Source organism: Vanellus vanellus, assembly GCF_965231255.1.
Source record: "Vanellus vanellus genome assembly, chromosome: 5".
NCBI classification, from domain to species: domain Eukaryota; kingdom Metazoa; phylum Chordata; class Aves; order Charadriiformes; family Charadriidae; genus Vanellus; species Vanellus vanellus.
This window is the reverse complement of record NC_138910.1, coordinates 50170274-50185213: the sequence shown is the minus strand read 5'-3', so window position 1 is coordinate 50185213 and position 14940 is coordinate 50170274. Positions and strand designations below refer to the sequence as shown.

Here is a 14940-nt window from a genome sequence, read left to right as displayed (position 1 = left end):
GAGCCGGGATGAGGTGAGCCACGAACATGCTGCAAAGCCCAGGGATCTCCATCCTGTAGCATAGAACCGAGGAAAAACTTCCTGGCGTTAACAAGCAGCAAATCTTTAGGTAAAAAGGGTTTGGTACTTCCTGCAGCACATGAACACCTTGCCAAAGGCTACTAGGAGGCACTTAACACAAGCCGTGCGTTTCTTGGGGTCTCTCACCCCTCCAGCCCCAGCACTAGGATGAAGGCAGCAGGAAGGAGGGCAGCGGAGGCAGTGGGGGCTGGCAGGCAGCTTGCCTCCATCCCTCCACCCCTTCTCTCTGCCCCTCTTTTCCTCATATTCCCACCGTAGCTTTGCTCCTGGCACTGCCGGGGCATGGCACCGGGAGCACGGGGGCTCGGAGGGTCAGGCAGCCCTGGCTACCCCAGCTGGATGAGTTAGCATCAAGGCCGAAGCAGAAAAGCAAAGCCGCTGGCTCCGGAGCATGAAGGAGGGCAAAGAGGGCGAGCACAAGGGTTTTGCAATCCAAAAGGAATCAAGCTGGCCAGAAAAATTCCAGCAAAACATTTTTCTAGTCGCAGCTTGCCCGGCTGTCAAAGTCGCAACACTGCACAGAGATCGCTCAGCTCCGGACTAGAAAGCAATGGGGATCCGGTGATTCCTGGATATCCCTCACACGGCAACAAAAAAAGAGAGGTAAGACAGAGAGAAAACAGCAAGTGGAAGCTGGGGGTGGCCACCCGAATTGAACTGAAATCAAATTCTGAAATCAAATTTTGAAAATATCTAAAACCCCGCACAACCTTCAGTGCCTTCCTTGGGTGAAAACATCATTTATTATCCCCGTGGGCACACAGCACCCATAGCGCTGGTGGGTGCTGCCTGTGTAGGAGAGCAGCCCCTGGGGTGTCCCCTCCTGTGAGGATGCTGTCACCTCCTTCTCGGCTGCAGCGTCCCCTTTCCAGGGACAGAGCGTGGGTATTGGGGTGACACGGTGGTGACGGGGTGCAGGGTTGCGGTCTTGGCACTGCATTTTGGGAGATGGAAGTCTGCCCCTGGCCTTAAAAGCCTCCTAACAGCAGGAGCAGCATTGCTGCCCCTGCAAACCCCCACTGCAGCCCCCCATAAAAGTTTTTTGGGACAATCTCTGCTGTGCTGAAGCCCGGGCCTCCCTCCCGGCGAGGGAAAACTTCGTTCTCTCCTTCTTCCCAGCAATTTTTTGGCGTGTTTCGGGCCTGGTTTTGTACGTCGTGTCCGTCGCACCCCCCCCGGCCCTTTCCCAGACTAAACAACTCCAACTTCGCCAGCTCTTCCTGAGCTCCCGGGGCCGGCGAAACACCGGGGTCCCCCCTTTATCCACCCCACACCCCGCACAGTTTTGGGGTTGTGTAAGGGGGGGGGGGGGGGAGGAGGCGGAAACAGAGGGCCGGGGCTCCGCGGGGAGCCCCAGGTGGGGCACGGGAGGGCGGCGGGGCCGGGGCCGGGCCGGGGGCGGAGGCAGACGGGACGGGGCGTCCCATTTCCTCCGGCTGCCGGGAGCCTCCGCCGGGGCTGGGCGGGAGGAAGGACGAGCCGAGAGGGCCGCGGGCGCGGAGGTAGGTTTGGCCGGCGGTGGTCGTGGTGTCGGGGGGGGGGGAACCCGGGAGGAGGGACCCGGGGGGCAGCCGGTCCCCGCAGCCGCCGGGCATCGTCCAGCCGGGCTGGGCTTCCCTGGGTGTTATCCTTGGCTTTGTGTTATCCAAACTCAGGGCTCCCCCATCTCCCCTCCTCTTGTTTTGGTTGGTTTGTTTGTTTGTTTGCTTGTTTGTTTTTTTAAGGCCACATCCTCTGGTTCCCGTACCCCTCCCAGGTGGGCAGCAGTCCCGTCGCGGCGGGGTTGGCTCTGGGGATGGGGTTTGGGCACAGGGGTGGTGGGATGGTGGCACTTGGATGCTGGCAGAGCCAGGTGGGGACGGTGGCACTTGAGAAGTGGCCGTGAAGAGCAACCAGCTCTCATGGGACGTCTGTCAGAAGAAGGCCTGCCCAGCAGCAGGAGGTTTGGGTCGCGAAAGCTAGAGGTAAGGCTGCGCCCGCAAATTTTGCTGTTACTTCTCCCCTGGAGAACCACAGGGCTGGCCCAGGTACATCTGCTGGCCCCTCCTGAGCCTCCTGTAGCCAAAAATGTCTGCGATCCACCCCAGGGTGGGCTGGGTGGGGGCTACCTGCCAGCCCCGGGGAGGCAGCGCTGCCGGTACCACGCTGCCGAGGAGACCGAGATGGCCCAGAGGAGCTCCCGGTGCTGTCAGGGGTGACAGTGGTGCTTTTCTAAAAGCAAAGCTGGTCTTTGGACCAGGAGTTGTACCCATGCCGGGGCCCACGGCAGCCGCGCGTGTGCAGATGGCGATCGCAGAGCGGGCTCCAAGCAGCAGCTTGCAAAATAGTTTCACTTTAACCCTGTTATCCAACATTCACATCAGTAGTTTTCCAAATCACTCCCTTTAGGGGATGAAAGCATCTACACGCAGCTTCTGACTGGCAGGTTTGATGGCAGTGGGAATAAGATGAAGCTTTAGTTGTTTTTGTTTGCTGGGTGGTGGCTTTTGCTGTTTGTTTTTTAACGTTTGAGGAAGGTCTCCGGAGCGTGCTGAGAGTTCTGGGAGACCAGCGGCGAAACTCTTATTATTCACCATTTCCAAAACAGTAACGTGCAATTCCAGCTAAGGAAACTCCTCACCCTCAGTGTCAGGTTTCATCCAATTTTCCTTTAAGTCTGCAGGTGCAAGTGGGAAAATAGATGTCACTCGTGTGCGTGCGTCGCTGTGTCTCTGTTAGCTCTATCAGAGAGTTCGCAGGCTCTGAGAGCGAAGTTAGCCTCTCCTAGCCTGACCCATAGCTATCACTGCCAGTGGAAAGTGGGTATAAAGCTGATATGAAGCAAATAGCAGAAGGAAATGGTCGAGTTTAATATTGTGACTCCTCCTTTGCACCACTTAGCATCAGTTGCATGAGGTGAGGTCTCACCAAAAGTGAGGTCTCATCCGCGTTAAGGAAATGGGGGTGGCTGCAGGTCAGACGCTTTCATGTCATCTCGGCAAGTGCTGAGTTGCAGCTGGACACCTAATGTGCGGGAATTCAAATAACCTAGAAGTACTCAGGCCCAAACCCCACAGGTCATGGGGCTGTAGGTCGGTTGTCCTCTGGAGCTGCCCCTGCTCACAACGTGGATGCAGGAAGAAGCACCTTAGAGTGGCCCCGCGCCCACCTGAGCTGGGCTGCGTGTTGGCCAGGAGGTTGAGCTTTGTTAGGATGGAGGAGACTTCACGCCAACATAACAGCCTGTTGAGGGTTGAGCCTAAAGGACTTAACTTGCAAAATCAGGTCCTGAAACATCTCCAGCTCTCTCCCCTCTGCCTCGGTGACCCTGCATAGCAGTTTCCAGCCCTTTGCCCCCCGTTTCCCACGAACTGCAACTTTTCTGCGAACTCTACCTCCATCCCCAGCCGCTGTGGTTCCTCTGCAGCGCACAGGATGTGGGCAAGCCAGCATTGCCAAGGCAACCCCTCTGTTTTGATTTCCCCATGCTCAGGCTGGCAGCCTCTACCCCTCCAGCTCAGCCAGGCAAGACATGCACGCCAATGGTTTGTGGTGCCATCCCATGCTGGCCCTCAAAAGGAGCTTGTTTTCCACCCACAGCCGCCCGTAACTCGGGAGGAGTGGCAGATGGTCCCCACCCTTGAAAAAAAACGGCTCCTTCAGAGCCAACGTGGATGTAAGAACCTCATGTTGGATGCCCAATTTTGATTAAAAGTTACACAAGCCACGCAAAACCCAACTGCGCAGAGCTGCTGTACATCCCTGGCCGCAGGATTTTCCAAGCAAGTTACCATGTCAGCTTTCCCCTGACTTGCTGCCAGCACTGGCTACCCAAAAACAAAGAGCTTATTTAGCAGGGCGTTTAGCATCCCTCCCTGAGACGCTGCCCTGTCTCCCAGTGCCTCCCTGGCCTTATTTTTTGGTCCCATACCTTGACCCGAAAAAACAGCCCGACCTCCCAGCTGCAGCTCCACGTGCAATGGGCACCCGGTTCACACCCACGGTGGACCCCGCCACAGCTCTCCCCATTTGTCCCCTCTCTAAGGGGAGATGTTGCTGTCGCACCAAATTAAGCAGCAACACAGATATTTTTTCCTAAATGCAGCTCCTCGCTGCTCGCACAGGCTTTCAGCTGGCAATGGGTGGCCTTGGGTAACCCCTCTGCCCTTGGAGTTGTGGCTGAAAAGGCACCACTTCTTCTACTTTCCCCTCCCCCCTTTCCCCCTTTTTTTTTTATTAAACTGAAGAACCCCTTTATTTAGCGCACAGACATCCCTTCATCTACAAAACAAAAGACGATGCACGAACCGAAAAGAAAAGGCATTTGAGAACCAGCTGCACAGCCGTGCTGAAAGGTGGCCCTGGGATTTGGGTGCTGCTTGCTCAGGGTGGTGGCAGGTACCTCTGCCTTCCCCTTGCAAGGGATGCTCAGCCGCATCCTTGCTGCTCCGGGCTTGCCCAGGGCGGCCGCAAGTCCCCAGCTGGGCACTTCCCAGAACAAGCAGCGAGGGCCTCTGCGACGCATTCAGCTCCGATTTAACGTGGAAACATTTCAAAGGGCTCTGCCTTTTTTTTTTTTTTCCCCTTTCTTTTTTTTTTTTTTCCTCTGCAAACAATTAATTACAAGTTTAAAAGGAAGTTCCAGCCCTCCTTCCCTCCTCAGAAGTTTAGAGGCAATAAATATAAAGCAGCTCAGTGCAGGAATAAAATTGTACATCCTGTTTTGTCTGAAATTAAGGCGGTTGTTGTTTTGGGGTTGGTTTTTTTACTTCTTTTTTGGAGTGAAGTGTATCATAGGCGTCCAGTGTTCCTGCCTGGATAATGAGCTGTCAGGATATTTATGGATAAATGGCAAACCTGCTTCACACAGATGATTCAGGTCGAGGAAAAGACGCTCTGTTTATTTGTGTTGCAGTTTATTACAGCTGTCCCAAAAAAAAAAAAAAAAAGAACGCCTGAGTGAGGATGAAGGTTGGGAGAGGGAGCAGTTTTAAGAAGTGGTTCTCAATGCTTCCCCCCCTTGCCCTTTGCTTGGAGTGCCTGTGGGCAGCAGATAGCAGAGACCAGCACTCAGAGAGCCCTTGCTTATCTCCCCTGTGAGCAAAAGCAGATGTGTAACGCTCACTGCCGGCTCCAGGTAGGGGGTAGGAAGGGGATGGATGGGATTTCAGTCTCTGAGCCCTCCGCGGTAGCCCGTGATTTCTCAGGTGGGGATGGTGGTGATATATGCCGGGAAGGGGAATGAGGCAATGCAGCGAGCAGCCAGTTTCCCAAGGCTGGGAAGCTGCTCGGTAGCAGAGGTGGGGTGGAAAAGGCTCCTCTGCCTCTTGCAGCACCATCCCTCCTTCCTGGGTGCATGCCTGGCATCCCCACCATCCTGCTTGTCTACCTCCAACAAAAACCCACCTGTTTTTTTTTTAGTTCCCCTTCTAGCAAGCAGAAACTGGAAGATACAGCAGACTGGACAAAAATCCAGCAATAAAACATTAGCTACAAAACCTTTCATTTAGCCAAAGCCCAAACCACCTCCCAGAGCGCTGTGTTTCATTTGGTAATTCTCAAAGGAGAGTTTTTCGGAAAGGCACCCACAGAAATTCGTACGTCCATTTTCATCGCATTTCCCATGCGTATGTTCAAACCACCAGCTAATTGCGGCCAGCTCAGCTACGCTCTCATGCAGATGGAAATGATAAATTCACAGTGGTCAATCTGTTTCTGCAGGGGGCAGGGAGGAGAAACCCTTCTCTATATAGGATCTGAGCACTTGTGAAGTCCCAGATTGAGACCTCAGCATCGACACTGATGGGGTCCTGGCAATTGGGTACAAAAGCCAGCAGCCAGGGGTGGCTGATTAAACAAGACCCCATACAGCATTGTACATCCCAAGACAGTGCTTGCAAAGGCAGTTTTTCCCTTGGGAGCCGCTTTTTTGGGGGCTGCCCACCAGCTCCCGCCTCGGCAGCAGTGAGGGCTATGGTTAGGGTTGGGTGGGACTCGCGGTTTCTTTTTCGGGTGAGGTGCGCAGCTTTGCTGTTCATTATGAGGTAGGCTGTCATTGCAAAGCGAGGCAGGAGATGCGCAGTGGCATTCCAGCTGGGTGAACTGGAGCATCCCAAACCGCTTGGTACACGAGAGCATCCCTTAGCAGGTGCCGCAATAGCAATAAATGTGATTCAAAGCAAGGAACAGTAGCACTCCAGACATGGAGGCTTTAACCAAAACCAGCCTGGGTCCCCTTTCCATTGCTTCCTAGAGACTCCTGGGCTCTGTGAGAGCTGCCAGAGGGAGAGCCAAGGGCTCGGTGGTCACAGAGGATGTGCAGAGCAACCCCTCCAGGACACCTTTGGAGTTCAGGCTGTACGTCTTAAGTTTTTGTTAGGTGGAAGTGCTGGCTTTCCTTTTATTCTGCCTCAGTTTCCCCTCCTGTGCACATGGGGATTTCAGCATTCCCTCAAGAGGCTGTGGGGCTTGCATCCCAAAGGCTGGCAAAGATACTGATGTGAAATACAGAGCGAGGGTGAAACGTGGTATTAGAGCCTGGTATTGCTCCTGCCGGCTCTTCATCTGCGCAGCCCATAATGTAGTGACCCCAGTGTTGAACCAAAACTGCAAACTCATGGCACAAAGTCCCCTGCCCTACTCAAAACTCCGGGAGCTTTGCCTGGCCCCAGGAGAGGGGGAAAGCCGTGAGAGCAGAGGCAGCAGGTCCCTGCCCCTGCAGGAGGGCTTCCCCGGGAGCCCTGCCTGCCACTCAGCAGCACCTCTCCCTCCCTGAGGGAGAGGAAAACCTTACGTCAGGCTGCAGAAATGCTCCTCAGCCCTACCCAACCCTTGGAGCAATTCCCAGGTGAGGCACAGCGGAGGCTCCTCCGTCCCCAGCCAACCCTCATCCTCCCCCACCACTGCCTTTGCGGCCAGCCCTGGGTGCACCGAGGTGGCCATGGGTGCCTGACCACCACCTGTGGGTCCCACTGACTGTAGTCCCCATCAAAAATTCAGGTGGTTTAACCACACACCCCCACCCCAGACCTCCCGGCTGTGCCCCAGGTGCCAGAGCAGCAGGAGCGGACCCCAGCGCAGTGCCTGGGACAGGCACAGACTATGAGAAACGGTCTGTCCAAAGCAGACACCCCATCCCAGGGTGGATCAGGGGTAAGGAAAGGAGAACTGTGACGTGTTAACTCCCGACTCCGATGGCAGCAGTACCTCTCTCTGCAGTGGTCCCTTGCCTGGACCAGGCAAGTCCCTTCCTAGGTAGGAAGCGAGGGTTGAGGTGTATGTCCAGGGGGGCAGGATTTGTGCTCAGCCAGATGCCAAGGCAAGTAGGGATGCCCAAAGTCCTCCTCACCCATCCCCGCTGCTGAAAATGGACCCCAGGAGAGGTTGGGAGGCTGTGTTTCTCAGATGGGGAAACCCAAAGGGACGTGACTGACAGCATGGCCCAGCCCCCATGACCCCAGACCCCTCCAAGGCAGCAGACCTCTCACCCTGCTGGAGGCTTTAGCTGTGCTGGCAGCTCCATCGAAAAAATTGCTGAGGGAGCGGGCACCTGATTCGTGTGGTTTCCCATCTCTGCAGGCACCATCCAAGGACGCTTGTGGAGCCCACTAGCTGCTTACAGGAGCTGAACATATCCCAAGGGGCCTTCAAGCAGAGGGAGCAGCACAGGCAGCCTGCCCAGGAGCCAACATGGAGCAGAAGATCAGCTCTTTCTTTAATTCCATCTTGGAGCTCATACGTACCAAGCATGAAGAAGGTATCTTCAACACCGTCTGCCTGGCCGTGCTGTTGGGTTTGCCCTTCGTTGTCCTCATTGCATTCATTTTCATCTGCTGCCACTGCTGCTTCTGCAACCGGAGGGGAGAAAGCAGGAAGAAAGGTGGCACCAGCAGCAACGGGCAGCTGCACGCCGAGAGGAACAAGAAGAAAAAGAAGAAGAAGAAGAAGGATGAAGAGGACCTGTGGATCTCGGCTCAGCCCAAGCTGCTCTTGCTGGACAAGAGACCCTCCTTGCCCATCTAGCAGACAGGTGGATGTTCAGGCCCTCCCCTCTGAGATGCCACCAGTCCTTTCAGCTGTGCACTACGGGAGGTGAGGAGATGCCAAGGCTGCTGCCACTTTATGGTGACTTTCAAAAGAGGCTGAGCCCAGCAGCTAACTAGCATGTTGAAGGGCCAGCAGAAAGCAAGGCAGTTGGGCACAGGTTTATGCAAGCCTCTTCTCCCCCACCATGACAGTGTGCCCAAGGGCAGAAGCCCCTGCAAAGGACAGGCGTGCACGTGGACACGTGCCCTGCTGAGCACGTGAGGGTGGCCTGCCACCGGGCTGTACATACCTCCCACCACGAGCACAATGCCAATGCACTGGGATGGCACACAGCCACCGGGTGTGAGGTTCTTCCTCTGCACTTGCGTGCAAGCACACACGCTGTCGCATGGACAAGGGGGAACAGGACCCCGTGCACACAATGACCGAGCCGCCTGCACGCTCCCCCTGCACAAGCATAGATGGCTGCATGCAAAGCAAGCACAAGCACACCTCGTTTGCTTGTCCTGCCGTGGAGATGGCACAACTGGACTCCATCCAAACCCAGCTCATGTTGGAGATGCAAAGAAAGCCGAGCGCAGAGTCACCCCACAGCTCATGTGCCATCTTCCCAACCACCAAACCAAAGGCAATTGAGAGCATCTGAAGACAGATGTCCTCAGTCCAACCGTAGAGACCTCAAGACACCATCTTAAAGCAGCAAAGCAGAAGGACGCGTTGCAGCCCAGGCTAGAGGCAGGGAGGAGAGAGGAGGCTGCAAGACCGGCCTTTTTGCACCAGCACTTACAAAAAATGTTCCTTGAAAGACTGTTTTGTACAGACTTGCCTTTAGAGAGCCCACCACGCTACTGCAAGAGCAGAAACACAAGCTGAGGCTGTGTAAAGGCTTAGCTATGGGCATTAGAGGTATTTATTTAATGACTACTAAAGAAGAGCAGGACCAAAGGCCCCTCTGTCGCGGGGCTAGGCACACTGAAACAGTGTTGAAGCAGCAGACACGCTTTCCCATCACGCCTGGCCATCCCCTCGCCCCGCAGCCCTTAGGCACACGTGGACCCATCAGCACACACTGCCACCAGCTGATGCCATGCAGAGGGCTTCTGTATGGCTGTCAAGCCTGCTGGCTCTGGGATTTGGGATGTGCTGTAGGAGCAGAGGGGATTAGAGTTCATGCCCACAGTCGTCCCTTACCCAGGGATGCATCGTACAACTGGACCCTGCATCCCTCTCCATCCTCATCTCCCTTGGACGTGCAATGGCTCAGCTGGGCACAGCAGCTAACAAGACCACACACAGCTCTCGCCCCTGCTCTGGGTTTGACCCTCTGCTCCCCCCCCAGGTCTGCATGCCCAGCCTACCTCCTGAGGAGCTGGGGGTGTCCTCTTTCCCCGGCTCTCTCCCCCGCCAGGCTCTGTCTCCCCCAGCTTGTTCTGCCAGCGAGGGATGCACATGCGTGACGAGAAGCCCCGTCACATCTGTTTTTTGCCCTGCGTCTGTACACTGGATGTTTTCCTCTGACTTTCTTCCACTTCTTAAGCTGCCGGAGCAGTCTGGAGCTGCCAGCCAGAGCCAGACATCTGGGGGACAAGCAGCCAAATCCACGTGGGAAAGCCTGGACGGAGTTGCTGGACACAACCACTTCCCGCCCATGCAAGGGCGATGCCGCCTTCCCCCGGCTCCTGGGGCACACACCAGCAGGGGGGCAAAGCCACCCGTTAGAAGCGGCCGCTTGTGCCACCCGGTCCCAGCGCAGCCTGTTCTGTCCGACTCGGACAGGGTGGTGATGTTAACATCACATCACGGGGTTTGGCTGCGTGCGGCTGTGCTGGTAACAGCCGGGAGGCCAGGCTCCTCCTCACACAGCCCTTTAAATTGACCCCATATGTGCCTTATTTTCCAGCGTGCTTTGTTAGCATTGAAATAAGCGAGTCCCTTCTCCAAAACAGGAAGCAACATATAATGCTATAAAAAAATTAGGATTTGCCACACCTAATCCTAGAGAGAAACATGCAGGGATAGCTCTGGGCTGTGTCCCAAACACCCAGTCCTGCCAGGACCCTGGAGAACCACTGCCACACTTGCAGTATTCCTTCTTCCTTCCCTCCTTTCCCCTATCCAGGTACTTTTCCCAGCCCTCCTGCCTCCACGCTCACCAGGTGGGCAAAGCAGCCTCCTCCCGCGGGCAGGAAAGCTGCCCACGCAGGTGTTCCTGCTGCAATCCAGAGGCACCAGCAGCCTCGGAGGAAGGGCGGTACTGCCTGGAGGAATCAAAAAAAAAAAAAAAAAATCAGAGCGAAGGGAAACATGATGGGAGGCCAGAGGCTTACCCGAACAAGCAGAGACAGGGAGACAGCCAGCTCTGGCAGAGTATAGCCTACCTGGTGTGGAGCTGCTGGGCTTTGCGTGGCTCCCTGCAAGAAGGTCCTTCTCCGGAAGGGTTAGTGAGTAACGTTTCAGGTGAGAGGCAACCGATTCCTACAGGAACCAGAGAACTGTCAAGAAACTGTCTGTGTTGTGTCACACACAATATTTCCAGTCCAGGCTTTTGGGAGGTCAGAGCCAGGCCTGAATTTCCACAGCTCCCCAAAATCATCATTCAGACCACCCCTGGGCTGCGCAAGGAGGGACTAGGATACAACCCTGCCCTGATCCATCCAACCAGTGGATGGACCGAGCCTCTGCACCCCATAAAGCACGGGAGGCTGACTTGCTTGAGGACTGCTGTTTTGGCCAAACCATGCACTGAACCAGCTGTGTTCTTGAGACAAAAGCAAAAGAGCAGCGACAGCCTGAGGTGCCCCAGGACCTGTCACCCATCAGCCGGGCAGCAGCAACCCCGCAGCACCCACGCTAACTAGGGGGCAGGAGATGCATGGTACAGAAATTCTGCTGTGTGGGTCCCCACTCTCCAGCCACTTCTGCACTGCCTCCCCACAACTGCGTTTCAGTAGCAACTTTTCATAAATGGACCATACAACAGGGGGTAAAAAAAAAAAAAAAAATATTTTTTGCATTTTTTTTTTTAAACCAAAAATAAATGACTCTCAATCTGCAAACAAATGCCGTGTCTCTCGCTCTCAGTCTTGTGTTTATTTTCCTGGGGAAATCTTTCTTGTATCTGCGTCCTGGCCCTAGATAAGACAGGGGGAGAGCTCAGCAGACAGAGGCTGCCTGCAGCCAGCTGTGTTTTCTTAAAGAAACAGCTTAGCTTAATCAAGTTTAGTGGCCTCACCTTCTTAATGAACACAGTCAAGCTCCTCTCCACAAAGGCAAAAAGTAGTGGGGAGTAGAAAAGTAGTGTTTCTGCACCGCCGGAGCTCAGCTGCAGAGGGTTTTTTTCCTTGCAGAGGGTCAGCAGCGCAGACTAGTTAACCACAGTTGGTTTTGATCAGACAAGTATTTCACAGTGTCTGCAGCTTCTCGCAGCCGTCTGCGTTGGGCACATCACAGGACCAGGCACACACCTCTGCTGGGCAGAGCCTTTCCAAGTCATACACCACTGAACTCTTCCCTCCAGGAGGACAAAAATAAACCTGCCTCTCACCTGGATGATGCACCAAGCAGCACCTTGCCCAGAGAGCTGAGGCTCTGGAGGAGACTGGTGCAGTCCTTCATGCCTCTTGCCACCAACAAGCAGCTAGAAATGGCAGAGACACACTTTTGGGGGGAAGGAATGAGTAGTGCACACCTTGCTTCTCTCCAGACGGCAGCCCTGCGCACCATATTCAGGGCCAGACATTCTTGGGTAGTGTGGGCTGCAGAGGGGAGGTTCCTGGGTCTTAGGTTAGAAACAGGAAGGAGTTGAGGTCAAGTTGAGCATCCTGGAGCAGTCCAGAGATTGAGGGGATGCAAAAATTGTCCCTGCAGGCCCCTGAAAGCCCACTAAGAGGAGAGAATGGAATCTTCACTGACTATTCCTCTATTTATTCAGCCAACAAAGCCTAGAGCAGTGACCAGAAGTAACATTGCTGCTTTCCAAGCAACTGCCCAGTGCAGTAAGACTCTCCTGTCTTCTTTGCAAATTACACCATTCAGAGCTCAACATCTTTGGGCAAAGGCATGCCTTCACCTTCCTCCTCCTGGGACAGTGGGGAGGTGGATGAAGAATCCACCACCTCTGCCCCTGCAGCAGCATTTCTCTGGGGTCCCTCCCAAGCAGCACTGGCCGTGCTGCAGCCCAGATAGGACCTGGCCCCTGGGGCCCAGCAACAGAACAGTCCCCATCAACACAGCGATGCCAAGGCAGAGGAGATCCTTCTGGGATTCAAATTCTGCCCCTGGATATGTTGCAAACTTCACTGGTTATAAAATTCAAGTGATCTCAGGGCAAGGCAGAGGTTTTGAGAATCTGTTTTGGGCCTACGGCATCACCATTACAGGGCTGGGTATTGCAGCAGAACAAGGGTAGTAAGGGGATGTGACATTTTTATGGGACTCCTCCACCCAGCCTGAGCCTTGAAACCAGAAGAGCCAGTTCCTGAAGGCAAACAAACTGCATTATTTGAGCAGTCCCAGCTTCTAAAGCTGTAGCACAGATTCTGGTTAATCCCAACAAGGTCTTTACACAGAGGCCACCTGGATACCGGGAAGTTTCTCCTGCACTAGCATGAAGAGATGATGCCATCCTGTGGCTGTTTGGAAATACTGACCTCCCACAATGGTTTTCCAGCCGCCGCCACTTTGACTGCCCTTCCTGGTGAAAGAGGGGCCCATAATTAGGAGGGACAAGTCAATCCTCCCCAGAAACTGCAAATAAGGTGTCTCATTTGCCTTTACCTCTGAAATACAAAGCTTGTCTCGCTTAAGAGAATATTCCCTGCTCTCAGGTAAGATTCAGCTTTAGAAGGGGATCATGTTTTGTCTCCGCACAGGAAAGAGCTGCTGGGCGCAATCACGCCTGCTGTTTTTTAGAGCGTATGCTTGCTTTGAGAGTGGCTGTGTGTGAGGCTAGTCCTCTGGTCTCCCTCAGTTACCTTCCTCACGCCTACACTGGGCCCTGTAACTGAACAACACAGTGAAACCTGTCCTCACCTACAGACAAGTGGGCGACAGGGAGAAATTGCTTCACCACAGTAAAGAACCCTCATCATTTTCCGGTGTCCTTCTCTCATGCTCTTAGCACAGTGCCTGCAGAACACTCCAAGTACAATTTTCCTTTCCCCTCCTCCCTCCATTACTCTCCTCCTTCCCCCATACCAGGGCTTGGATAGCCTAATGCAGCTCAGATGAGTTTCTGCCTGCCCACCCACACAAGAGGCACAGCCCTGAAAGTACTATGAAGAATTTAGTACTCATCTTTGAGAGACAGCTCTCTAGCGAGCTCTCCTCAGCCAGGTCCTAGCAGCCACAGATCAGTTAATTGCTTTGCAGTATTAAGTCATGAAGAAATCACATAGTCCCCATCCCTGTTTTGGAGCAGAATCCAAAGGCCTAATTTTCACAGCCCCAGTCTGGGCCTGGGTATTGCTCCGTCTCTGTAAAGAAGGCTTAATTTAAATGGAGAAAAAAAAATAAATTCTGCCACCCAGAGCAAAGACGACAGAAATATTTTAGGACCTCCTTTATTTGCAATTTTATTGCTTCCCCAAAGTCTGGGAAAGATTCTTTAAAATGTATTACTCAGCTTAGTATTGGGATAGAAAAGGACATTAATAGGACATAGGACAATCGTGTTCCAATCTGCTCAGACAAGGAAGCCTTTGAGCAAGCATCATTTGGTGAGCTCATACTTTTTCACTGGCTGTAGCTGGTGGTCCAGAATTTTAATATCTGCTCAGGGAAAGAAAATAAAACTCACCTTTATGGCTGTGAGGAAAAAAAGCATCCAAATGTGAAACCATGTACTGCCCCCCTAGAATCTGCAGACAGCTTGAAAGAAAAGCCTGGCGGAGAGCGTGCTGGATCGGTTTAACTCAGAGATGTTCATTTTGGAGGCAGATGACAAGCATTATCATTTCAGCATCACTAGCTACCACACTGCTAATGAAAGAGCAGAAGGTGGCAGATGGGACAGTCAGATAGAGAATTTTGTTCATGGTCTGCAAGTGGCCTCTTAGGCAAGCAGTATGCAGAGACAGTCTTGGGATGGTGAGCAGAGCTTGGAGGAGTATAGCCTTTACACTCACCCTGTTCTGGGCCTCACCCAGAAGTGTGAACATTAATTCACTGCATGTCTCCTCAGGCTTTTCTTTGGGCTGGGAGATGAGAAGACACAAGCAAAATATAGAGCAAATCACCTGGAGATATGTGATACTGGAGGCTGAGTAATCCAGACTACAGACCTCACCTGGGTTAATAAACCTTGCCAGCAGCCTGACATTTCCCAAAACCCAGCTCTTTGAGTGGAGGAAGAGTAGGGAATGTGCCCCAAATTATGAGGAGAAACGAAAAACAGGACCACAGACCAAGACAGGGAGACGGGATGGCCTCAGAAAAGCTCTCTCTGATGTCAGTTAAGGAGCTATTATTTTTTAGTGGGATGAAATTTAATTTTTTCAAGTCTGAAGTGGATGGCACCAGAAAAGGACAGAATTCAGAAGGTACCAGCCTGGGTTTTGAGAAACATCATCATGTGTTAAAACTTGTTTTATGTAAAGTTCATAGAAGTTGCTTTTATGTAAAGTTCATAGAAGTTGCATATATTGGATCAAGCAGGTCCTTGTCATATTTAGCCAACCAGGGGAGCTACAAGTATGATGCTCCTCACAAGCCCCCTCCCAGTCTCTGACAGATCACCCATCAGGAGCTCCAAAGGCTGGAAGCAGGCTAGGCTGCAAATCCAGAGGTCTCTGGGTGCATATCAGTCAGTGATTTGTCTCCAATGTATTGGAGAAA

At 53.4% G+C, this 14940-nt stretch overlaps 1 protein-coding gene across 1 annotated transcript; it reads left to right on the top strand.

The window, feature by feature from the left end:
• The first annotated feature begins 7746 nt into the window (after nt 1-7746).
• KIAA0040 lies at nt 7747-8417 on the top strand. The gene has a single exon (XM_082483681.1). It carries the CDS (start codon nt 7750-7752, stop codon nt 8080-8082), a length of 333 nt encoding a protein of 110 aa, XP_082339807.1. The 5' UTR covers nt 7747-7749; the 3' UTR covers nt 8083-8417.
• The last annotated feature ends 6523 nt before the right edge of the window (nt 8418-14940 follow it).